At 37.2% G+C, this 25,946-nt stretch overlaps 1 protein-coding gene across 25 annotated transcripts in view; it reads left to right on the forward strand.

Moving 5' to 3' along the window:
* Window positions 1–25,946, forward strand: part of NRXN1 (neurexin 1) — a 1,121,405-nt gene that overhangs the window by 788,097 nt on the left and 307,362 nt on the right. For all 25 annotated transcript variants that reach the window (XM_067702999.1, XM_067703012.1, XM_067702998.1 and 22 more), the window contains one exon: window positions 11,848–12,029. In XM_067702999.1, coding sequence (XP_067559100.1) covers window positions 11,848–12,029 — 182 coding nt within the window. The remainder of the gene's footprint in view (window positions 1–11,847; window positions 12,030–25,946) is intronic.

Consider the following 25,946-nt stretch of genomic DNA (forward strand, 5'->3'; position numbering starts at 1 on the left):
CCTCTCCCGTTGCGGAGCACAGGCTCCGGACGCGCAGGCTCAGCGGCCATGGCTCACGGGCCCAGCCGCTCCGCGGCATGTGGGATCTTCCCGGACCGGGGCACGAACCCATGTCCCCTGCATCGGCGGGCAGACTCTCAACCACTGCGCCACCAGGGAAGCCCTCTGTTCTTTTTATGTTACCATTAATCAGTGCCTTTAAAATCGTCATCTTTTCAAAGATTTTTTTAAAAAATCCAAAATAGATGGTGACACGGCTGAATACCATTTATCTGATATCTCTCATAAACCCATCTTTTGCCCTGATATTTATCTTTAATCCACAGATCCTACCTGTTTGGGAAAAAGGGTTGTGTGTTTCCAGTTTTATATTCCTAGTTCCTTTCACATATTAGACAACCAGGAGATAGGTCAACTTAAGAAGTTTTCTTATTTCAATTAATTTCCTTATAAGACAGAAAAAGAGAATGACTTATCCAAATGACTACAATTGATATCAGTGATTAATTACATAAAATCTCAACTTTGTGCAATACCAGTGGACATCATTCTTTTCTCATTTATGTGAATACTGCCTTTTTGACAGTCTGTGCAGCTGTTTGTGACATCCCTGAACAAATGTCTAGAGTATGGAAACAGTAGGTCAGCCATGAATCTACTTGAGAATTACTTTAGTTATTAAAGAAGAGCACACTTGTTTCCCGAAGATTGAATACTTTTTTCCGTGTAGCATATTCTTTCCATAAATGTCAAAATATGGAAATGTCAAATACCAAAATGAAAAATATACATGATACATTTATACATATATTATTCCTGCCAAGATCTCTGGAATATAGAATTTTTATTACAGAAAATATAGAGTATAGAAAAATTCATAATATTTATTTAAAAAGGCTTTTATTAGAGAAAAGTTTTGGGCCAATAGGCAAAGGGAAAATTTCTCTAATTTGTCATTGAAGTGCATAGTTACTATTGAAATTATCTTTAAGAGAAATGATTGCTAATTTTATAGGAATCATGATAGTTTTTTTGCTATTCCATTTTCTTGAGTTTTATCTTGATTAGCATTTCTTAGTGAATAAGCACACACCATTTTTCCTTTTAAAATGCTATCTTGACCGGACCAGAGGTAAATCTCATATGGGCTGGCTTAGTGGAGATGACTCCTCTGCTTTCATGATTCCCAGGTCTACTGTGGAGTCTGAGTGGTTCAGACTTGTTTGATCCCATTGAAAGTTTGGGAGATATTAGTTTTTAATGCCTAGTGAGTCCTCATGGACCCTGAGAGTCTTACTTCTGATTCACACAGGGTTCAAGAATCTGTGAAAAAACTTGAACCAAGTCATGATGAGGTGTTTTTTTTTTTTTTTTTTTTTTTTTTTTTTTTTTGGCATTACGCGGGCCTCTCACTGTTGTGGCCTCTCCCATTGTGGAGCACAGGCTCCGGACACGCAGGCTCAGCGGCCATGGCTCACGGGCCCAGCCACTTGGTGGCATGTGGGATCCTCCCGGACCGGGGCACAAACCTGTGTCCCCTGCATTGGCCGGCGGATTCTCAACCACTGCGCCACCAGGGAAGCCCTATGATGAGTTTTAAATGGAGCTGTGTGTGTGCAGTGACTCTGTACAGTGACACTCTCAGGAAATTCCAATGCATGGAAACAGGGTGCTCACAATTCTGTCGGTTTGCATTCAATTTAGTAAATATTCAACAAACTGTTTTTTAAAAAAATTCAATAAATTTCCTTAATTCCTGAGTCTAGGGTTCTGATGGACCATGTAACATGCCATATATGAAAAACCTCCCAATGCTCCTTCTATCTTGAATGTCATCATGAGCTACTTACATTCTTAAGGCTTTCATTCTTTGGGAATTACCTAAACTCTTCTTGACTTTCTTTTCTTTGGTCTGATCCAGTCTGTGGGGCCAGTATCTAATCCATTTCAGTGACAGGCCATGTTTCTTTTATTTCTCAAAGATGTATGGGTAAAAACTCTCTTTCTCCAAGATGTATGGGTAAAAACCTTGTCTTATTTTCTAGTCTCTTTAGCTAGGTGTAATGCTTTTGTCATTTCTACCAAGTTTGCATCTTCCATCAGGAGTCGCAAGTTGTGATATACAGTCTTTATTTTCCTTTCTTTCCTGGCATTTTTTCACCCTTAGATCTGTAGTATCGAGGGCTCTCTTATTCTCAATATAAGTAATTGGTGTTATTACTTTTAGATTTCGAGTTGATTACGTATTATAGGTAGGAATTTCTATTACTCTGATTCCATTGATCTCTCCTAATATAATGCCACCTTTCCTGAATTTTTATTGCTCTTATATGAAATTTTAGGAATTAAGAATCTATAGCGCTCACGAAATAATTCTTTGTGATCTTACAAAGAATTTACAGCAACGTAGATAGACAATGAACTCTTAGTGCTTTAGAATACAAGTATGACTGTTCAGATTTATTAGTTTATTTGTATTACTAGTTTTAGACCTAAAACTCTTTTTTTTCCATACAGGGTGGTCTTCTTATTGTTTTTGCTTTTTGTGAACTTTACTAAGAAGAATGCCTCCATATAGGTAGAAATTATTCAGGAAATTGAAATTTAGCAACTGCCTCTTGACAAGGTTGTAGGAGAAATAAAAGTTCCCCTTGTTTATAAATATTTTACTTTAAATTTCCATCTGACTGCCTGGCACAGTTTCAGTGGAAAAAAGTGTTATATCCCTGTTGCATTTAATAGAATCATAATGGCCTAAATATTTCATGTTGGCTACATGATGACACTGGAAGAATTATAGGCTTTCAGAAAAGGACCTTTTATTCATATACCTATGTTGTGAGTTAGAAGCTAACCTATTTGGAAGTGAATTATATTATTGTTTCATGTACCAAGGATTCGGAGCAACCAATAATCAAGCAGACCTGTACATGCTGATTGTTTTTTGTTTTCAAAAAGGTTCAACCCATTTGAGGGAATAGATTAGCTTTTGCAGAAACAAGTATGGCTTAAGTAGACACCTTTAGGGAAAAGATGGTAGGCAAGAAAAAGAATGAGGGGAGCGAGCCCTTTATGTAAATAGATATTAAGTAAAAATCTAAAAATACATTTATTATAACATCACAGGCAGTTCACACATTAGAAGTAAGAGCCCATGTATAATATTTACAGACATTTACTGCAGTGTAAAGAATGTTGACACTGCTAAATTTGCATCTGTTGAATCCAGCTTTGTTAATGAGTTTGGAGGGTGTAATATAGACTTGATGCACAACTTAAATGTAAAGACTGCTGAAAACCACTTTAAGTTTGAGTCATCCATACATTTAGTGATATGTTGGATGTCAAGATTAATTTGCAATAAATCCATTAATAGTCACGTCACTGATGTGTTAGTGCTTGCCATATAGAAACATGCATAAATAATAAAGCTGCCACGTTCCTCCACATTCCTTTCCATGCTGATAAAATGCTTGGACCTGTGATTAAGATGTACTGTTGCTGCACATTGAATTCACTTATATAATAAAGTAAAACATGTTTCCATAAAAATAAAATTTAAAGAATGAAGCTAGATGACAGATCATCTTGTGTAGACTTACCCCTTTATTTAACAAAGTGAATTTTTTGTATCATGTTATAAATCTTACCATACTAGATGTGTTATGGCAACACGCTAATAATCTTTTTCTCATGAAAGCTCCCACGTGATGCAATTTAATATCCTTCCCGGGCTTCCCTGGTGGTGCAGTTGTTAAGAATCCACCTGCCAATGCAGGGCACAAGGGTTCAAGCCCTGGTCCGGGAAGTTCCCACACGCCGCGGAGCAACGAAGCCCGTGTGCCACAACTACTGAGCCTGCGCTCTAGAACCCGCGAGCCACAACTACGGACGCCCGCGTGCCTAGAGCCCGTACTCCGCAGCAAGAGAAGTCACCGCGATGAGAAGCCCATGCACCGCAAAGAAGAGTAGCCGCCGCTCGCCGCAACTGGAGAAAGCACGCACGCAGCAAGGAAGAGCCAACGCAGCCAAAAATAAATAAATTAATTAAAAAAAAATCCTTCCCAATGTCAACTATTAGTGAATGTAAATAATAATAGAATGGGTTTATGTGACAAAAGTGCTAATCCAAGGAATGAAATACTGAAAAGATTAATAAAAATCGGGATGTAGGAAAGACGTTTCTTAAAAGGCATTTGGTTTGAACACAACTTTGAAATGAATCAAAATTTTCTAAAGGCTCTTATATTAAAATAAAACAACAATGTTGCAATGTTAGTTATTTTATGTTGTTAACACACACATACACACATCATCCATTCTCTTTAAAATGTATTAGGTTGGCCAAAAAGTTCGTTTTTCCATAGTATAGCTCCAAATTTATGTACGTGTACTGAGATATAACATACATGCAAAAAGTATATAAATTATAAGTGTACAGCTAGACAAATTTTCACAACATGAGCACAGCCATATCACTCCCACCCAGATTAAAAAAAAAAGAGTATGTTACCAGTATCCAGAAGCCCCCCAGTATGTTCCCTCCCAGGCATTATTCCTTCTTCTTGGAAAATAACATCAGGGTTGGAGGGAGGAATGGGGAGTGACTGCCTAACAGGTACTGCTTGAAGTTCTGGAACTAGTGAGAGGTAATGGTTACCCAAATTTGTATATGTATTGCATGCCACTGAATTGTACACTTTAAAATGGTTAAAATGATAAATTTTATGTTATGGGTACTTTCCCACAATTAAAAAAAATAATGACCAAAAAAAAAAACGACTATTCTGACTTCTAACAGCACAGATCAACTTTGCCTGCTGAATTTTATATAAGTGGAATCATAATCTTTGTTTTTAAATTTATTTTATTGAAGTGTAGTTGATTTACAATGTTGTGTTAATTTCTTCTGTACAGCAAAGTGATTCAGTTATATATACATATGCATTATTTTCCATATTCTTTTCCATTATGGTTTATCACACAGTATTGAATATAGTTACTGTGCTATACAGTAGGACCCTGTTGCTAATTGTAATGACACATTTGAAGAAAGAATAACAAATTATAGTTTCCCCTTTTTAAAAAAAGAATTTATTTTTTAACATCTTTATTGGAGTATAATTGCTTTACATTGTTGTGTTAGTTTCTGCTGTATAACAAAGTAAATCAGCTATGCATATACATATATCCCCATAACCCCTCCCTATTGTGTCTCCCTCCCACCCTCCCTATCCCATCCCTCTAGGTCGTCACAAAGCACCGAGCTGATCTCCCTGCGCTATGCAGCAGCTTCCCACTAGCTATCTGTTTACATTTGGTAGTGTATATATGTCCATGCCACTCTCTCACTTCTTCCCACCTTCCCCTTCCTTCTCCCCATGTCCTCAAGTCCATTCTCCACGTCTGTGTCTTTATTCCTGTCCTGCCCCTAGGTTCTTCAGAACCATTTTTATTTTTTTTAGATTCCATATACATGTGTTAGCATACAGTATTTGTTTTTCTCTTTCTGACTTACTTCACTCAGTATGACAGACTCCAGGTCCATCCACCTCACTACAAATAACTCAGTTTCATTTCTTTCTGTGGCTGAGTAATATTCCATTGTATATATGTGCCACATCTTCTTTATCCATTCATCCAATGATGGACACTTAGGTTGTTTCCATGTCCTGGCTGTTGTAAATAGTGCTGCAGTAAACATAGTGGTACATGTCTCTTTTTGCATTATGGTTTTCTCAGGGTATATGCCCAGTAGTGGGATTGCTGGGTCATATGGTAGTTCTATTTGTAGTTTTTTAAGGAACCTCCAAACTGTTCTCCATAGTGGCTGTATCAATTTACATTCCCACCAACAGTGCAACAGGGTTCCCTTTTCTCCACACCCTCCCCAGCATTTATTGTTTGTAGATTTTTTGATGATGGCCATTCTGACCCGTGTGAGGTGATACCTCACTGTAGTTTTGATTTGCATTTCTCTAATGATTAGTGATGTTGAGCATCCTTTCATGTGTTTGTTGGCAGTCTGTATATCTTCTTTGGAGAAATGTCTATTTAGGTCTTCTGCCCATTTTTGGATTGGGTTGTTTGTATTTTGGTTATTGAGCTGCATGAGCTGCTTGTATATTTTGGAGATTAATCCTTTGTCCGTTGCTTCGTTTGCAAATATTTTCCCCCATTCTGAGGGTTGTCTTTTCATCTTGTTTATGATTTCCTTTGCTGTGCAAAAACTTTTAAGATTCATTAGGTCCCATTTGTTTATTTTTGTTTTTATTTCCATTTCCCTAGGAGGTGGGTCCAAAAGGATCTTGCTGTGATTTATGTCATAGAGTGTTCTGCCTATGCTTCCCTCTAAGAGTTTTACAGTGTCTGGCCTTACATTTAGGTCTTTTATCCATTTTGAGTTTATTTTTTTGTATGGTGTTAGGGAGTGTCCTAATTTCATTCTTTTACATGTAGCTGTCCAGTTTTCCCAGCACCACTTACTGAAGAGGCTGTCTTTTCTCCATTGTATATTTTTGGCTCCTTTATCAAAGATTAGATGACCCTGTGTGTAGGGGTTCATCTCTGGGCTTTCTATCCTGTTCATTGATCTATATTTCTGTTTCTGTGCCAGTACCATACTGTCTTGATTACTGTAGCTTTGTAGTATAGTCTGAAGTCAGGGAGCCTGATTCCTCCAGTTCTGTTTTTCTTTCTCAAGATAGCTTTGGGTATTTGGGGTCTTTTGTTTTTCCATACAGATTGTGAAATTTTTTGTTCTAGTTCTGTGAAAAGTACCATTGGTAGTGTGATGGGGATTGCATTGAACCTGTAGATTGCTTTGGGTAGTATAATGATTTTCCCAATGTTGATTCTTCCAATCCAGGAACATGGTATATCTCTCCATCTGTTTGTATCATCTTTAATTTCTTTCATCAGTGTCTTATAGTTTTCTGCATACAGGTCTTTTGTCTCCTTAGGTAGGTTTACTCCTAGATAGTTTATTCTTTTTGTTGCAGTGGTAAATGGGAGTGTTTCCTTAATTTCTCTTTCAGAGTTTTCATCATTAATGTATAGGAATGCAAGAGATTTCTGTGCATTAATTTTGTGTCCTGCTACTTTACCAGATTCACTGATTAGCTCTAGTAGTTTTCTGGTGGCATCTTTAGGATTCTCTATGTATAGTATCATGACATCTGCAAACAGTGACAGTTTTACTTGTTCTTTTCCAATTTGGATTCCTTTTATTTCTTTTTCTTCTCTGATTGCTGTGGCTAAAACTTCCGAAACTATGTTGAATAGTAGTGATGAGAGTGGGCAACCTTGTCTTGTACCTGATCTTAGTGGAAATGGTTTCTGTTTTTCACCATTGAGAATGATGTGGGCTGTGGGTTTGTCGTATATGGCCTTTATTATGTTAAGGAAACTTCCCTCCATGCCTACTTTCTGGAGAGTTTTTATCATAAATGGGTGTTGAATTTTGTCAAAAGCTTTTTCTGCATCTATTGAGATGATCATATGTTTTTTCTCCTTCACTTTGTTAAAATGGTGTATCATATTGATTGATTTGCATATATTGAAGAATCCCTGAATTTCTGGGATAAACCCCACTTGATCATGGTGTATGATCCTTTTAATGTGCTGTTGGATTCTGTTTGCTAGTATTTTGTTGAGTATTTTTGCATCTATGTTCATCTGTGATATTGGCCTGTAGTTTTCTTTCTTTGTGACATCTTTACCTGGTTTTGGTATCAGGGTGATGGTGGCCTCATAGAATGAGTTTGTGAGTGTTCCTCCCTCTGCTGTATTTTGGAAGAGTTTGAGGAGAATAGGTGTTAGCTCTTCTCTAAATGTTTGATAGAATTTTCCTCTGAAGCCATCTGGTCTTGGGCTTTTGTTTGTTGTAAGATTTTTAATCACAGTTTCAATTTCAGTTCTTGTGATTGGTCTGTTTATATTTTCTGTTTCTTCCTGGTTCAGTCTCAGAAGGTTGTGGAAATCAGAATCTTTTTTTTTTTTTTTTCCAACATCATTTTAGTGAGAATCAAGGGCATTGTTGAATGTAGTTGTAGTTCATTCATCTTCATTGCTATAGAGTATTGCATTGTATAAATATACCATTGTTTATCCATTCTACCACTGATAGATATTTGGGTTGTTTTCTATTTTGGACTATTAAAAATAATACCACTATGAAAAAAAAAGAAAAAATATGCTGGGCACTTACCATATGCCAGGAATTAGTCTGAGGTGTTACTGTGTATGTTTCATTTAATCCTGACAGTGTTAATATCCCCAAGGATATGAAACCCAAGGGTTAGAATAAATAGCACAATAGTCAATGTCATGTAACTAGAAAAGGATACAGTTGGAATTTGAACCCTGGTCTGTCTGAGTCCAGAGCTTACATTCTTAATTACTTAGCTATTCTGCTGCAGTAAGTACATCATGTTCTTTGTTCAGAATGATGCATGTTAAATGAAGTAGATTTTGACACTTTAGTCATCTGATCTACTACATTTTATCGTGGGAGTATTCTCATATTGTTAAGGTCACCAAAATAGAGTATATTGTAATTTTCTATCTCGATGGAAGGAGGGCTTTAAGAACATAGATTTTTAGAGTTTGATGCAAAATGATTTTTTTTTTTAAAGCCAAGATGCTTACAGAGGTAGGTTAAGAGAGCTGTGTTGGGAGCTGGACATCTAATTCTCTCGCTTACTACAGAATTGTGCTGATGCGTACAATACAATGCTCTATTGTGCATACAATGAAAAAAGAAGAGAGATTGATTTTCAGATATATCTGAAGAAAAAGGACACTAGGAATAATTGCATTATTTGGCACATGGTGTTATGCTTGTTTTTGCTTGGTTTTGGCAAAACCTGAAGAATAAAGTCATTGTTAGGCAGACAGAGTAGGTACTGGCATGCTAGTTGCCAAGTCTTAACACTTATTGGAAAGGTTGAAATAGAGGTGAAATCAAATCTCGAATAACAGTATTTGTATTGTGGCATTTATCTTACTGAAAATATAAACCTCTAAATTATTATCCTCAGCAACAGGAAACTTGCATAGTTCCACAAGTTTGGGAAGTGTACCCTAAACTAAATGTTAATCAACATATATTAAATGTTCTGTCATTTCACATTTACATGTTATTTTTTTTAAATTTTTTTAAAAGCATTGTGAGGTGAAAGGACGGTATATGATCATGAGGTGCAAATGTCACTTTATGGTTATGAGACATTCGAATATGATAACAGTCGGCCTTGATAAATTCAGACTGACATACCCAATTAAGTTTTTCTTGACTGTCTTTTTATGATAACAGAGACATTTATGTAATAAAAAAAAAATACAGGAGTTGAATCTGGATACTGGATTTCCTATCAGCTCTTCCAAGTTTGCAACTTTAGTTAACACGTTAATCCTTCTGACTAAATTTCCTGAAATGTGATGTGGGAGTAATGCTTGCCCTACTTTCCATACAGAAGGAAATGTTAAAAATTATCATGTAATGTATGATATTGTTGCCTTACAACAACTACCTTACTCTGGTGATTCTGGAAAACATCTGAGTTCTTAGATTTGTTTTATATTGTTAAGTAGCATCTCTACTTGAATATTTTTCTTAATTCACATGAAATATATAGTCATTAGAGGACAAAGTTAATTAAAAGGAGAAAGATAAAATCAATCAAATACTAACACTCAGAGGTCACCACCACAACCTCCTTTTAAAGAAATCTTTACTTTTATATGTTCTTGTCCTATTTTTTATCAATGTAGGCTTTTCTGAAACATTCTATACTTAATTATTTGCAAAAATTACCAAGAGGAAGATTTACCAAATAGTACTTGCTTGTTAATATTGTGGTGAACAAGCTTCTGATATTGTAGAACATAAATGGTTGTAGAAGGCTCTGGCATTTCTGATACACAAATATGTATATTCTGAATTTTCTTTGCTTGCACACTGATTAGTACCTTTCAAAAATAACTTACCTATTCTCTCATGAGAGAGAGAAACTGCTTTCATGCATTAGTATTCAAGAAAATGACTAACCTCTCTACCACTGCATTTTTCACAAGATTCTGTTTTATCACTTTTAAATCAATATTATCTTGACATGTTTCTTGGGTCAGGTCTACAAACCAAGGCCTATTTAACCAGTCAGGCACATTAAGCATATTGCAGAGTTCTTTGGAGTTTCTCAAGGGCCTATGGAAATGTCTCAGACAGAATAAAAAAAAAATATTGGCCCCAAAATATAGAAAGAGAGAAAAAATTATATCATCAGCTATTTAACTAAATGTACATGAATGTGACATTGCCAACATCATTTACTTGGTAAATTTGGTTCATAGAAATTTAATGTGTAGGTATCTTGAAAACATACTGCTGTACACTCAACTTTTACCTATAACCCTTACTCTTGGTAGAAGCTATATTTCTGTACACACAAGATGCTTTGTGGCCTAAATTTTAAAAATTTAGTTTTATTGCTTTCCTTACCATGTTGGTACATAGTAGGTACACAATAAATATGTATTGGCATCCTTTGTTATTGGAAGGCTACACTCCTATGAATTGTACCTTAAGGTCTGTTCCTGAGATAACTAAATAAATATTTCTCTGGTCCCCTTTTATGGAGGAAGATTCATTCTCCTTTATATATATCTTTGCATGTCTCTTCCAAATATTCTTACTCAAAGAATTAATCTTATTGCATTAAATGAGGTAGATGCCAGTGGTGCAATGAAATAGGACTTTAACACATTGAATGCTTAGGAAATTTGTTTGAAACAAAACTCTTTTTAGAGCAAGATAGATAATTTACTGACATCACCATCATAAAGTAAAATTTGAACATTTACCAAATGAGGCTATGATGTTATTCTTATTGCCGTAAGACTAGCATTTGCTTTGGGAAAAAAATGGGTCTTTTTATGGAGCTGGATAGTTTGACAACTAGTAGATGTTGCCTGTTAAATAAGACCTGACTTCTATAGATGGGATCTATTATCTGTATTTTCTTGACATGACTGTTGGGTCTTATGGCTGTTCATCCATTAGTTATGATCTGTCATATGTGAATGGGCCCTGTCCCCATAAAAGTTGATTCATAGCATACTTCTTGCACTTCCCTTCCCTGTGCTGTATGACCCTGTCACATCTACATGCAGCTCTTGTTTCAAAAACAAGTTGATATATGTTTCTGCTCCTTTTGAAGCATCCAAAGTCAATGTTTCCTACTAAACATTTTGTGTGTGTTTGGGGGGGGGGTACGCGGCCCTCTCACTGTTGTGGCCTCTCCCGTTGCGGAGCACAGGCTCCAGACGCGCAGACTCAGCGGCCATGGCTCACGGGCCCAGCCGCTCCGCGGCATGTGGGATCTTCCCAGACCGGGGCACGAACCTGTGTCCCCTGCATCGGCAGGCGGACTCTCAACCACTGTGCCACCACGGAAGCCCTAAACTATTTTTTTAAACTGGAAGAAAGAAAGAAAGCCCCATTACATTGCATGCTTCTCCAACTCAGTGGAAAAAGCAGTAATCTCCTGTTTGTTCTGAAACACCTGCTGGTTGATTTAATGAGTGTATTAAAAATGGAGCTGCCTTGATATTTCTTTTTTAAAAAAACTCTGTTCTCTTTCTTGAGCATGTTTGATTAAAATCTTCTATTTGCTTATTTGCTTCGCCATAGGTTTTTGTTTTTGTTCTTGTTATTTTATTTTATTTTATTTATTTATGACTCCCATGGTGTAAATTTAATACTTTACTGATATGTCAGCATAAAAAACATAGGAAAGTGTGCCCTTGATGTATTTGGACTAATTGGTTTTGGTTTTTGTTTTCCAGCTGGGACAACGTATATCTTTAGCAAAGGTGGTGGACAAATCACGTATAAGTGGCCTCCTAATGACCGGCCAAGTACACGAGCAGACAGACTGGCCATAGGGTTTAGCACTGTTCAGAAAGAAGCTGTATTGGTGCGAGTGGACAGTTCTTCTGGCCTGGGAGACTACCTAGAGCTGCATATAGTAAGTACTTCTAAAATAAGATTCAGCTTTTAGCTTTTACTGTTAGCTTTTTGTAAATAATGTATAATTCTGCTTTTTGAATGTTTCCCCCAGCAAAAAATATACAGAAAATATAAATATACTCTAGTGGTAATAAGACCTTATAGCTATTACTGTTGTTAAAAATGTTCTTGAAAATAGATTTGTTTTCTTTTTAAGTGTGAATTCCTCTCAATTCTCTGTTCACAAACAATTATTCTTGGTGTGTTTTTAGTGACTTTAGGCAGTCTTGCCAAATTAATAAAAAACATTGTGGTCCAGTAGATACTATTCCATCTGGCTGGAAGCAGTAGGTTGTAGTAGCAGATCTGACAGCAGATCTGGATCCAGTGTCCTTATTTCTTTTCTCACCTGAGAAAAGAATTGTCTAAAGTCACATGCGATGGACAGGAGAAAAGGAATCTTTAAAGGTATTTGGGGATATGAAAGAAAGAGACAAAAAGATTACTTCTGTGCCATCTTATACTCATTTTGATACATACACGTCAAGAAAATACAATGGACTCTTGCCATTTATATCCTGGGACCATGCCTTTTTCTCTAAGTTCTGAGCCTCCCATAAGAATTTAGTTAGCTTTTAGTGAATGTCAAATAATAATTCATGAATGAAAAGCTTTCTTTACCTTTTAAAGTTGTCATAACTGACGATAGCTTGCGGACTCTTCCTTATATCTCTGCTTTCAAAGAGTTACTAATTTGGGTGGTTGCAATTCTTTAACTTCTCATTTACTCACAATATTTGCAAAGAATCATACAGTCTTTCATTGTCAAGAGATATTAATATTTTATTGATATATCAAAATAACAACCATAGGAAAGTGTCATATATTCAAAAAACTCTAAAGGGTTCTTATCATCATAGTTCTTGGTCTAAACTCTATCTTCTGGAAGGTCCAGAAGCATATCAACCTCTTCATCTGCCTTTCTATTCTTGAGGTATAGTTTATCTCTTCTGCCTTATGTGATCGTATAAGTTTGTTTTGTTTTGCTTTTGTTTATCCTTGCAAGTTCTCCTTTTACCTGCACCCATGCCTCAGAAGATCTTTGATTAGGTCAACATGTTCTTCCCTGTTAGAAACTGGCCTTCAGGCTGTCATTGTAAAATGATTAGGAAAACCACCAAACACCAAAATATATTATCACAAACTTGCAGGGTCTTAATTCTCAAAGTTTTATTCATTTATTTTCTTACTCTTAGTTTTCTGTTAGGTTTCTAGAATTTCCAATAAACTCAGTAAGGTTACAACTGACCACAAGAGCTGAATTCATTGCTAATCTTGGAAAACAAAAACAAAAACATATGGTCACCTTATCTTTGATAAAGGAGGCAGGAATGTACAGTGGAGAAAGGACAGCCTCTTCAATAAGTGGTGCTGGGAAAACTGGGCAGGTACACGTAAAAGTATGAGATTAGATCACTCCCTAACACCATACACAAAAATATGCTCAAAATGGATTAAAGACCGAAACGTAAGGCCAGACACTATCAAACTCTTAGAGGAAAACATAGGCAGGACACTCTATGACATAAATCACAGCAAGATCCTTTCTGACCCACCTCCTAGAGAAATGGAAATAAAAAAATAAACAAATGGGACCTAATGAAACTTCAAAGCTTTTGCACAGCAAAGGAAACCGTAAAGAAGACCAAAAGACAACCCTCAGAATGGGAGAAAGTATTTGCAAATGAAGCAACTGACAAAGGATTAATCTCCAAAATTTATAAGCAGCTTATGCAGCTGAATAACAAAAAAAACAAACAACCCAATCCAAAAATGGGCAGAAGACCTAAATAGACATTTCTCCAAAGAAGATATACAGACTGCCAAGAAACACATGAAAGGATGCTCAACATCATTAATCATTAGAGAAATGCAAATCAAAACTACAATGAGATATCATCTCACACCGGTCAGAATGGCCATCATCAAAAAATCTAGAAACAATAAATGCTGGAGAGGGTGTGGAGAAAAGGGAACCCTCTTGCACTGCTGGTGGGAATGTGAATTGGTTCAGCCACTATGGAGAACAGTATGGAGGTTCCTTAAAAAACTACAAATAGAACTACCATATGACCCAGCAATCCCACTACTGGGCATATACCCTGAGAAAACCATAATTCAAAAAGAGTCATGTACCAAAATGTTCATTGCAGCTCTATTTACAATAGCCCGGAGATGGAAACAACCTAAGTGTCCATCATCAGATGAATGGATAAAGAAGATGTGGCACATATATACAATGGAATATTACTCAGCCATAAAAAGAAACAAAATTGAGCTATTTGTAATGAGGTGGGTAGACCTAGAGTCTGTCATACAGAGTGAAGTAAGTCAGAAAGAGAAAGACACATACCGTATGCTAACACATATATATGGAATTTAAGAAAAAAAAAATGTCATGAAGAACCTAGGGGTAAGACAGGAATAAAGACACAGACCTACTAGAGAATGGACTTGAGGATATGGGGAGGGGGAAGGGTAAGCTGTGACAAAGCGAGAGAGAGTCATGGACATATATACACTACCAAACGTAAGGTAGATAGCTAGTTGGAAGCAGCCGCATAGCACAGGGATATCGGCTCGGTGCTTTGTGACCACATGGAGGGGTGGGATAGGGAGGGTGGGAGGGAGGGAGACACAAGAAGGAAGAGATATGGGAACATATGTATATGTATAACTGATTCACTTTGTTATGGGGCAGAAACTAACACACCATTGTAAAGCAATTATACTCCAATAATAAAAAAAAAAAAAGAAAACACCTCAGCACAACCATTACTGAACCATCATAAATTTTCAATTCAAAATGCAGTTTTAAAAATGAGAAACATTGAAAAGTATTTTTAGCTGCCTTTTGGCAAATATCGAACCATCACAATTGAAGGCATCTGGATTTTTATGGCATCATAAATAAGTGATCAGCTGAGATAACTAATGCAGTAAGGAATGTTGCTGTTTAGAGTAATCTCAACTTTCCAAATGTATTTGCTCCATTCTGATTTAAGAGCCTTGGTACTTCAAAAAATAAATAAATAAATAAATAAGAAAACAAGAGCTTTTCCTCCTGAAAGACATTACTTATTGATCCATAACCAATTACACATTTACTCTGAGAAAAGGTTCTATAATGATCACTTGCAAATCATAAGGGGCCATGTTATTGAATTACTCAAACCACTGTTTGTTTTATGGTCAAAGTGTTTTAGTCTACAGGAATGGGTATTTCCTTCCAATTCTGATCAACTGTGCCTTAGAGTCCTTGTATGTTTAAAGGAACTTGTCCCTAAAAACCCAGCCCAGTACCTTCCAAAGCTTCTTTACTGGCCAGAGATTTCTGATAGATGTCCTGTGAGGCCCTCCTTCTTTCTGATTCTCCTCTCTTGGTCTTGGCTGGCCATTCACTTTGGATTCAGTTTTTGTTTCTAACACCCTTCCTCTTGGATTGGCTGACTTCAAACTCTTTCTTAATCATAGCCTGTTCCCTTGACTAGGAAATTGAAGATGGGTGTTGGTTCCCTGGGCTTACCAAACACCATTTGTAGTCAGCCCTACTAACTCCTATATCAACTACTAGGACCCAAATCTGGCCAACTAAAACTTTCCATTTCCCCCCTTTTTCTCTCATTGCCCCCAAGCAGTGATCAGCCATTACTGACTCAGCAAGTTGCTTACATGAAGGTAAGCCACTTTTTTCCATGTTTCCACATTGCAAACAAAAGTAAGCCAGTGGTTTTCTTTTTACTTCTAAAGTTGACCTTTAACTCTTCCCGTAATATTGGGTACATGGAAGAGGAAGAGGAGGAGTTAGATATTAAAAAAGGGAAGAGAGAGAGCTTGAGAAAGAGAGAGAGAGAGGGAGAGAGAAAGGGATGGAGGGAGGGAATAAGGAAGTAAAGGGGCAGAAAATGAAGTGGGTGGGGACCCAAGCTGATACCGTGGCTAAAGTGGCAGAAGTATTCTTAATAATGATTCTTAGATTTGGGACTGTTCAAAGTCTATTTTATCAAATGGTTTACATACCTTTGAGTAGATCCTGATTTTCCCCAAATCATTTCTTCTGCTTCTTTCAGAATTGGAAATATAAGAAGAAAACAACAATTGTAGAAAGATTAATACTACTGTCTGATTTTAGTTTTTAAATATAACTGACTTAAAAATTAACCTGATGATATCAGAGATATGTTTAATCTGTAAAAGTTAGAAATTTTGGTTATCAAACTTCCAAGAAAATTTCTATAAACCTTCAAGGTCAGCCAAGTATAAACTATGCTCTGATCTTATTTAAAAGCTATATTTATATCCTTAATTAATGGAATTAACCAATAAGCTGGAAAGTCAGTTGCACACATTAAAAGGTGCTTCAGTCTTGCTGAATTGTGTAATGCCACTTTAGTTTGATAACTTTTAAAATCTGATTGGCATATAATTTCAGTGAGGATGTGAATATTTGACATTATTATCCTATTTTTTCAAATGATCATGTTTGATTTTACTTAAAAATATAATCGTATTTAAATTTTGATTAACTATACTCTTAAAAATATAATAACTTGGAATAAAATGATTTTTTACTTAAGTGGCCTCGTCTTTACAGATGGATTTTTTGCCATTTTAGTATTAATGCTACCACTATTAACCTCAAAGCCATATGATATTCCTATTGAAATGTACAGGGTTTTAGAAGGGGCTGAAGGGAAGATTAAGACCTGAAGTGAGGGGTAATTAATTAACACAGTGCCTAGAATACAAGTGCTCAGAAATGTTTTCTGAAATAATAAAAGAATTCATGAATTATATATTGAAAATATTGTGGCTTGGGTTGAGTATAGACTCTCAGATTTTCAGTAGTCAAAGTGAAGTCATAAGTGCAGTTTAGTTTCTACATAACTGTGAAGAAAGGCATCCAACTTCTTGTTTACGATATAGAAAAAGTGTAGCACTCTATACGTACTGGCTGTATTATTGAAAAGTTACGTATTTTTATTGATGTTGTTTTCTGAATCTTTAGCTGAGAATTGATTATGGTAGTTGGTTGTTTAAAGAAAGTCTATGGTGAGAACTTTTGCTGGATGAGTGATTATCTCTCCTTAGTAATTGCTTCATTTATTGTAACTCACTTTTATCTTGAATTGTACTCTAGTCATTTCAGACCTGTCCATGTTTTCAAATAGTGGTAAACTTTCTGATGGCATAGAACAAAATTTATAATAATGATGACTAATGAGAAAAATAATATAATGTAGAAATGTGGCTTTTCATCATTTATGTCAGTACATGCTAGGAGCCTGTCCAGAAATATTTTCTGAGCAACTAATATGGCCCAAGCCTATGTTCAAGTTTCCGTGGATACAAAAATAAATGAGCTCACCACTTAGTACTTATCTCGATAAATATTAGTTAGATAAATGAATGAAAAAGCCAGCTGGGACCCTGGTTACCAGGTAGCTTAGATTATTTATAGTGAACATACTTTGTCCCAACTTCACTAGTGTTTCTTGGTTATTTCTCCATCTTGGTTATTTCTCCGTTTCTTCCCTTTGCAGTTTTAACTTTCTTATCTGCATAGTATTTGTAAGAATGTGGATGATAGGTTTTTATGATAGAGGTTTTTAAGATAGAGAATTTAAAAAGGGCTTCCCTGGTGGCACAGTGGTTAAGAATCCACCTGCCAATGCAGGGGACATGGGTTCAAGCCATGGTCCTGGAAGATCCCACATGCCGCGGAGCAACTAAGCCCATGCACAATAGCTACTGAGCCTGTGCTCTAGAGCCCATGAGCCACAACTACTGAAGCCCGCGCACCTAGAGCCCGTGCTCCACAACAAGAAAGGCCACTGCGGTGAGAAGCCCATGCCCCACAACGAAGAGTAGCACCCACTCGCCTCAACTAGAGAAAGCCCGCGTGCAGCAACGAAGACCCAACACCGCCAAAAAAAAAAGAGTATAAAAAAGAGACTTGTGAACTGTAAAGTGTTCTATTATACACATTTGAATTAGTAACGATTATTTAATCAATATTGAATAAAATAATCTCTTAGAGGCAATAAGCAAAAAAATTAAATTCAAGTTTTTCATAATTTATGAGATACATCTAGAAATTTTACCAGTGTCGTCACTCTAGAGGAAACATCATCTCATAAATCAGTCTGGTAACGTTAATTGGAGATTACTTAACTCTTCTGACTTAGAAGAAAGCACTGCAAAAGTGTGCTCACTCACTGCCATGAATATTAACGTGTGCATTGGTTCTGACCAGAGGAAATGGGTGGAGCATGGAGGAGAGGATGAGTGGAGAGCGTTCTTTGAAACTCTTTCATCTTCAGAGCATGAAAGAGAATTGCAAATTCGATTAGTGAATTGTTGTATATATTTGCCCTAAGTGTTTCTTCTTTGTAATTTCCTGGGCCGGAAGCCTTATTTTTGAAACCAAACTCTTAATTGATTTTGATTTAGAAATACACCTTTTGATCAGCGATTTTAGTGTAGACTAGAAGCATAGTGTATTTATAGTAAATATTACATGTCTTAAAATAGCTTATCGGTATTTTTGACATGTCAAATCTTTCTCATCATCTTATCTTATGCTTTATGAAGATTAAGTTTAAAAAATCTTTTAGAAGTCAATACTTATATATTGGTGCATGTCTATATCAACAAGATAAAACCCAATTATTCCCTCACAAGTTTTTCTAGAATTTCAACTGCTTCATCTGAAACATTCACCTATTCACAGATTCGCCTATTTTAAGAATTTCACTTTGCCATGTAATACTTAAATTAAAGCCTGTAAATCATACACAGTAGATATTTTATTTGGTTTTGTTTTCCTGGTTCTTATGTGAGTTAGAGAACATCTGGCCTATTTGACTAGAATTTTAAAAGAAAGACTAAAATAACGTCTTTTTACCATGTGTCGTAAAATTTTTGCTCAAGCTTCTAAGGTATGAAAGATGAATGTTATCTTTGAAGAAAATGGGAGAAATGATGGTCATATTTCAGTATGCTTAAGTGCTGTCCAGATATCTTGAAACAGTCCTATTTGGGGATGGATGGGGTCAAGTGAATTAAAATAAATTCCTCCCTTCATCCTTTCCCCTTAGAAGTTAATTCAGTATCTCATTTTCTAATGAAAATTAGTATCTCATTTTCTAAGCTGGTTGTCACCTTTGAGCATAAGTAAGTCTCTCTGAATTTGGTTTTAGATTTCTAGGATTATTTCCTCCTCTGAAAATTCTACTGCTGTGAAATTTAATAAAGAGAACCAAAACAGCTGTTTCTACCTGCACCTCCTTATTTCATGTACTTATGACTTAGATGCTTAAACAGCTGCCACACCTTCTCAGTTATCTTCCTGTCTCTATTCTGAAAGCTTTCCAATCCATTTTATGTACTTATGTCAGGTTAGTTTGCTAAAATGCTTCTTTGATTATTCCTCTATTATTCCTCTGTTAAAACACACTGATAGTACCAAATAGTCTAACCTAAGTAGTGTGTGTTTGCTTTAGACTATGTTTTGTCAGTTTTGTTTAGGTAATTCATTAAAGAGGACTGAGAAATTTTATTTCAATTCTGAATGTTAATGGTCAGATACAAAATATTGCCTTCTCATTTGTGAAATTATATTGTGTTAACAGATAATATAGATAATAACAGATAATATAGAGAATAACAGATAATATAGATAATAACAGATAATATAGAAGTAATAACAATAAAACCAAAAAAAATTAAAAAAGAAAAAAACCACTCTGACGCTTCCCAAGTACGTACAGGTAAAGGCACATTCTGTGACTAACAGTTAATGTCCTGAACATTCTAATCTTAATTTCCCTTTTCAGTCCATATTTCCACAATTCTATTCTTATCTTTCCATGCCAGTGCAATTTATTAGTCCACTTTTTTTAAAAAGTGAACTTCTTATTGTCATTTCTCTGTTTCTGAATCTGTGCAGAAGGTTTCTTATTCTCTCTCACTCTCTAGATTCTGCTCAGCCATCATCTTCTCTATTCAAATGTTGGGTGTTTTCAGGGTTGGGCCTGGGATCTTGTAGCGCTCTGAGCTAGCAGAAAGAAGTCTAGAGCTCAGGAATCTCTTTGGAAAAGCTGCTAAAACAATGGCCAGGGCATTATCTAGGTAGAGAACATCTTGGACATAGATTCTCCTCCCATCTATGATCACCGCTCTTCTTGACCTACCATTTTGTGTTGGAACCCAAGCTATATTAACAGAATGGTTTCAAATCCATTCTAAGTTAGCCAGTGATGAGTTGCCCTTTTCTTATGACAAGATGCCAAAACAAGAAAATTGGTGAATCCCTTCTGGCTACTGAGCACACCTCCATTTCTTCTGTAGCTACTATTTTTCAAAAACATACCTTCAAGAAACATTCCTTTGGCCCATTCAACACATCATTGTTGATCACCTATAATGCAGTTTGTAATGTATTAGCTACCTATTTCTGTGTAACAAATTTCCCCACAATTTAGCAACTTAAAACAGCCAACATTTATTATCTTATATAGGCTCAGAATCCAGGAGCAGCTGAGCTAGGGTATTAAGAGATTCCCAGGAGCAGACATGGTTAAGCTCTCCCATGCTCAGAATATATCTGATATCTGATACGTTCATTCTTATGATCAAGACGTCTACATGTCTTGGGAAGAAATGATGAGCAGCAATGAAAGCATACACTGGCTTTAAGGTTAAGGATGCTGGCTTTTGCAGAAGTCTAAACACAGTATAGATGGATGGAAAAAGAGTAATGACATTGCTTGAGGGTTAAGAACTAGTTTGGGGAATGCATACTGAATACGGAGTCATTTTTACACTCCTTTTATTGCACCAGAAAAACCCCACTGAAAGCCATAAACAAAATGCATGAGAGTAGTAGTTAAAAAATGCAAACAGCATAGAGAATATGTCAGTCAAAGACCAGGAAACGAGGTGGAAGTGACACTGTGGCATTGCAGTCCTATGAAAGCTGGTGTTGCGCCACTTCAGACACAGGCAGTTCGTTTCAACAAAAGGAAGGAAATGACCTAGGTGAATATACTCAGGGACACTCAAGTTAACCCTAGGCATAAATAAGCCACATGTTAAATCAGGAGCAAAGAACTAGAGATGATTTTTACTGCGCCTGAGAAAATTCTTCTGAAGAAAACAAGAATTTTCAGAGCTGTGAAATGCACAGGTGTTATTTTCAGGAGGTTACTTTAGGAGGTAGTGCGCTAGACCTGGGGACGCTTAGGTCACAAGACAGGAAACTGTTTAACCTCTCTGTCAACAAAGCACAGCCCTGGAAGAACCTACTTCTCAGGTTTCTGAGGAGACACTTTCATGGTGGTGTTCACCTATCAAGAGAAACACTTCCTCCTGAAACTACCCCTTAGGGCCTTGCTGCCCAACAAAGAGTGGAAATACAAGACTGACAGGCCAAGAAACTCTGTGGTGAAAGATCAAAATTTAATTGATTATTCAGGCTTTTTGGTCTATGAAAAAAAAGTTAATATTCCTGAAATTCTGTTCTGCATTTTAGCCAGCAAATGCAGACTGCTTACTCCCAGACACACTCCCCGACTTCCCCTCTCATCACCGACCAGCATTGCCAAGGGCATCTCCACCTGGATGTCTCACAGGCAAAACTGAATTTGTTGTCTTCCAACTACCTGCCCATCTATACAATTACAGATGAAAACTTGGACATCTTTCCCATGCTTGCTTTTATGAAGTAATCTGTTTCTCACTAAATTCCAGAAATGTCTTTCAATCAGTACTGCCCAATAGAAATATAATGTGAGCCATGTATGTAACTTTAAGTTCTCTAGTAGTCACATTAAAAAGGAAAAAAAAACCTCAGATGAAACTAACTTTTAATATATTTTATGTAACTCACTATATCCAAAGTATTATGTTAACATATAATCAATATACATTTTACTATGTTTTGTATTATTATTTCATGCTAAATTTTGATATCTAATGTGTGTTTTACACTTATAGTGCCTCTCAATTCAGAATCTAAATTTGCATCAGAAATACTGTATATTTCATAAAATTTCCCACTGGAAGCATAGATTCACATAGCTGAATTATCGTAAACATACTTAAAAGTTTTCCATAATTGAATCAACTATCAGTTTTAAATTTATATCTAAGTTAATTACAATTAAATACATTTTGAAATTCAGCTCTTCATTTCCATTAGCCACATTTCAAGTGCTTAACAGAGCTTTAGAATTTATCTGCTTTAGACGGCTTCCCTGGTGGCGCAGTGGTTGGGGGTCCGCCTGCCGATGCAGGGGACACGGGTTCGTGCCCCGGTCCGGGAGGATCCCACATGCCGCGGAGCGGCTGGGCCCGTGAGCCATGGCCTCTGAGCCTGCGCGTCCGGAGCCTGTGCTCCGCAAGGGGAGAGGCCACAACAGTGAGAGGCCCGTGTACCGCAAAAAGAGGAAAAAAAACAAAAACAAAAACAAAACACATGGAATTTATCTGCTTTCTTTGACTCCCATTATTCTTGCCTTAAGTGAATGTCCTTTTCTTGAACTGTTGCACAGACTTCAAACTGTGATCTCTCTGCTCACAAGGTTCTTCTCCTTTCTCATTCAACCCTGCACTGCCACCAGAACGATTGTTGTAAAGTAAAAACTTGGTTATTTCAACCTCTGGTTCTAAATGTTTCATGGCAGTGGGTCTCTCAACCTCTTTTAGTTCAGGACATATCTGACTGATAATATTCAGCCAGCTCTATCAGTAATTGTGCTCACTTAGAGGCAGAAGAAACTCCTAAGTGAACAAAAGCAGGGAGAGTGCGGCACAGAGCCTGAGACTCAACCCATCACTCCTCCCCTTCCCTCTCTGCTCTGCAGGACTGTGTCTCAACTCCTCACTTGCCCCCAAGGCCGTTCAGGGATGGGCATGAACTCCCCATTCAGACTACCAATTTGAAGTCCCTCCATAATATTCATTAGCTATTTTTTCCCAAAGTTTATTTACAGTATGGGGAGAAACTGACTTTCCGTTTTTCAAAATTGTATGCATAGACACTTAGTAATTTACTTCTCCTGGACAAAGCAAAGTTAATTGTCTGGAAAAGAATTGGTCCCAAAACCCTGTATCACTTTCTCGTAGTCCTTGTACTTTCTTCTGTTTTTGGTGGCAGTTCTGTGAACCAGGCAAAATTTGGGGTTCAGATTAAAGTGTTTAAGTTACGATGGCAGATCCTTTGTTTAAGATGAAAAATGTGATGCTGAGCCGCAGTGTCAGGGCGGCGACTTCCATCTATTTTGTGCACCTTTGTATTCCCAGAGTGCAGCTAGAGCCTGGAATTTAGCAAATGAGCAATAAATATTTGTTGAAATAATCTTTTGGTTCTAGAAGCTCTGCCAATTTAAACTGCCTGTGTGCATTCTGAAAATGTTCAGGGGCAATAAATAGCTCAGTGCTGCTCCGATCAAGGGCACGGTCTCCTTTAGGAGAAGTTGGGTTTATATTTAACTTGTTAAGTGTGAGTTAGAGATGCAAATCTGAGCTAACTGCTAGCTTGTCTCAGATTCATTATGTTGCCTCTTTATAGTTTGGTATCTCGAGGCAAGATTCTGGTGCACCATGCCTTCATTCTGTTGGAGAACCACTAGCCCACAGTGCAAATAGTTCAAAAGCCAAAAACTCCTTAGCTGGACCTGCAATGAATGCAAAATCTGGGCTTCTTTTCCGGCTCTATCTCCCGCTGTTCCCCACTCCAACTCAGACATAATCTCATTTTAATATACGTATTTAACAAACCTTTTTTTTAACATCTTTATTGGAGTATAATTGCTTTACAATGGTGTGTTAGTTTCTGCTGTATAACAAAGTGAATCAGCTATACATATACATATATCTCCGTAACTCCTCCCTCTTGCGTCTCCCTCCCACCCTCCCTATCCCACCCCTCTAGGTGGTCACAAAGCACTGAGCTGATCTCCCTGTGCTATGTGGCTGCTTCCCACTATCTATTTTACATTTGGTAGTATATGTATGTCCATGGCACTCTTTCACTTCGTCCCAGCTTCCCCTTCCCCGTGTCCTCAAGTCCATTCTCTATGTCTGTGTCTTTATTCCTGTCCTGCCCCAAGGTTCTTCAGAACCAATTTTTTTTTTTTTTAGATTCCATGTATATGTGTTAGCATGCAGTATTTGTTTTTCTCTTTCTGACTTACTTCACTCTGTATGATAGACGTTTTTAAAGCACTTTTCAAGGCACTTGCAATACAGTCGACTGAGGCGTGGCTTTTGACCTCAAGTATCTTAGAATTTAATGGATAACTTTTATTCTTATGACATATTAGTCACAGAATGTAGGCATAGGCTGATATTCCAAACCTTCCTGCTGTAGAAACACAAAGGTTTTAAGTGTGACATTTATAAAAGCAACCAATAATCACATGACTGTTCTAATTTTACATTTGTTATCCATTTAATACTCATAAAAACCCTACAGTAAAAAATATTATCCTTATTTAGTTAATGAGGAAAGGAGGCACAGGTCACACAGCTAGTAAGCAAAACCAGGATTTGAACTCAGGCAGTCTGACTCCTAAGTCGATGAGCTTAACCTCTGGGCCTTTTGTGTGTGGTGCAGGTAAAGGTATAGGGGGCAATCCCTCTTCTGGTTACACCCCACAACTCTGCCTGTGGTCTGTTTAACGCAGCTCTGAAAAGTCAAACAGCCTCAGCTTTTAGCATAGTATACATCCCTTGAATTACTGAACTTTCCAGACATCAGCTATGTAAACTATTTTCTCTAGTTAAATAAGCACATAGAAAGTTATCTGGTTGACTAGTTGCCTCAAACATTTTGTATTTAGCTAGTTAGCTTTTGTAATTAGTTTGATTTGTAAATTTGGGGTGTACATAATTTTAAAGGCAGAGAACAATTTTCAAAAAATATTTGTACCAATAATGAAATGACAGTCAGCAAAGATAGACCTCCAAAGTGCCTCTGTTCATGCTCATTTCTTTCTTTGAAATATTCCTATTTCCTCTCACTCCTGCTTGCCTTCCTCTCTTTTCTAGTCTGGTGAGTTTCTATTCATCTTTAAGGCCTGGATCATATATTTCACAAATTTGTGAAGCCTTCCTTGGTCCCCTAGGGAATAACTAATCATGTGCTTCTTGGTACTAACATAGCACTTTGTTCTCTTTATTTATTTATTTATGGCTGAGTTGGGTCTTCGTCGCTCTGCACGGGCTTTCTCTAGGTGCGGCAAGCCGGGGGAGGGTGTGTGGCGGGGGCTACTCTTCGTTGTGGTGCACGAGCTCCTCATTGCGGTGGCTTCTCTTGTTGCTCAGCACAGGCTCTAGACGTGTGGGCTTCACTAGTTGCAGCATGTGGGCTCAGTAGTTGTGCCTTGTGGGCTCTAGAGGGCAGCCTCAGTAGTTGTGGCTCATGGGCTTAGTTGCTCTGCTGCATGTGGGATCTTCATGGACCAGGGCTCGAACCCGTGTCCCCTGCATTAGCAGGCAGATTCTTAACTGCTGCGCCACCAGGGAAGTCCTAGCACTTTGTTCTTAATTCTGTTACTTACCATAGTCATGGTTATTTGTTATGTGTCCTTTCAGCACATTAAATTGTGAACTCATCAAGGTCAGTTACCATGTACTATGTATCTTTACATCTCTGTATTTTCAGACAGTAGCACAGTGCTTATGAATACATGGTAATAATATTTATTGATGAAGGAATGCAGGCGGGAGTGAATGGAGCCTTCCTTTTTGGCTTGCGGCCTCCCTTCCCCTCTTGCTGGTAAATTTCCACTGTGGTGCAAGAACTCACATGAGGAGTGCTCTCCTTGGAGCCCAGTATGAGGTAGACTCCCAAAGGTATTGGTGAAAG

This window comes from Pseudorca crassidens, chromosome 14 (assembly GCF_039906515.1).
Source record: "Pseudorca crassidens isolate mPseCra1 chromosome 14, mPseCra1.hap1, whole genome shotgun sequence".
NCBI lineage: Eukaryota > Metazoa > Chordata > Mammalia > Artiodactyla > Delphinidae > Pseudorca > Pseudorca crassidens.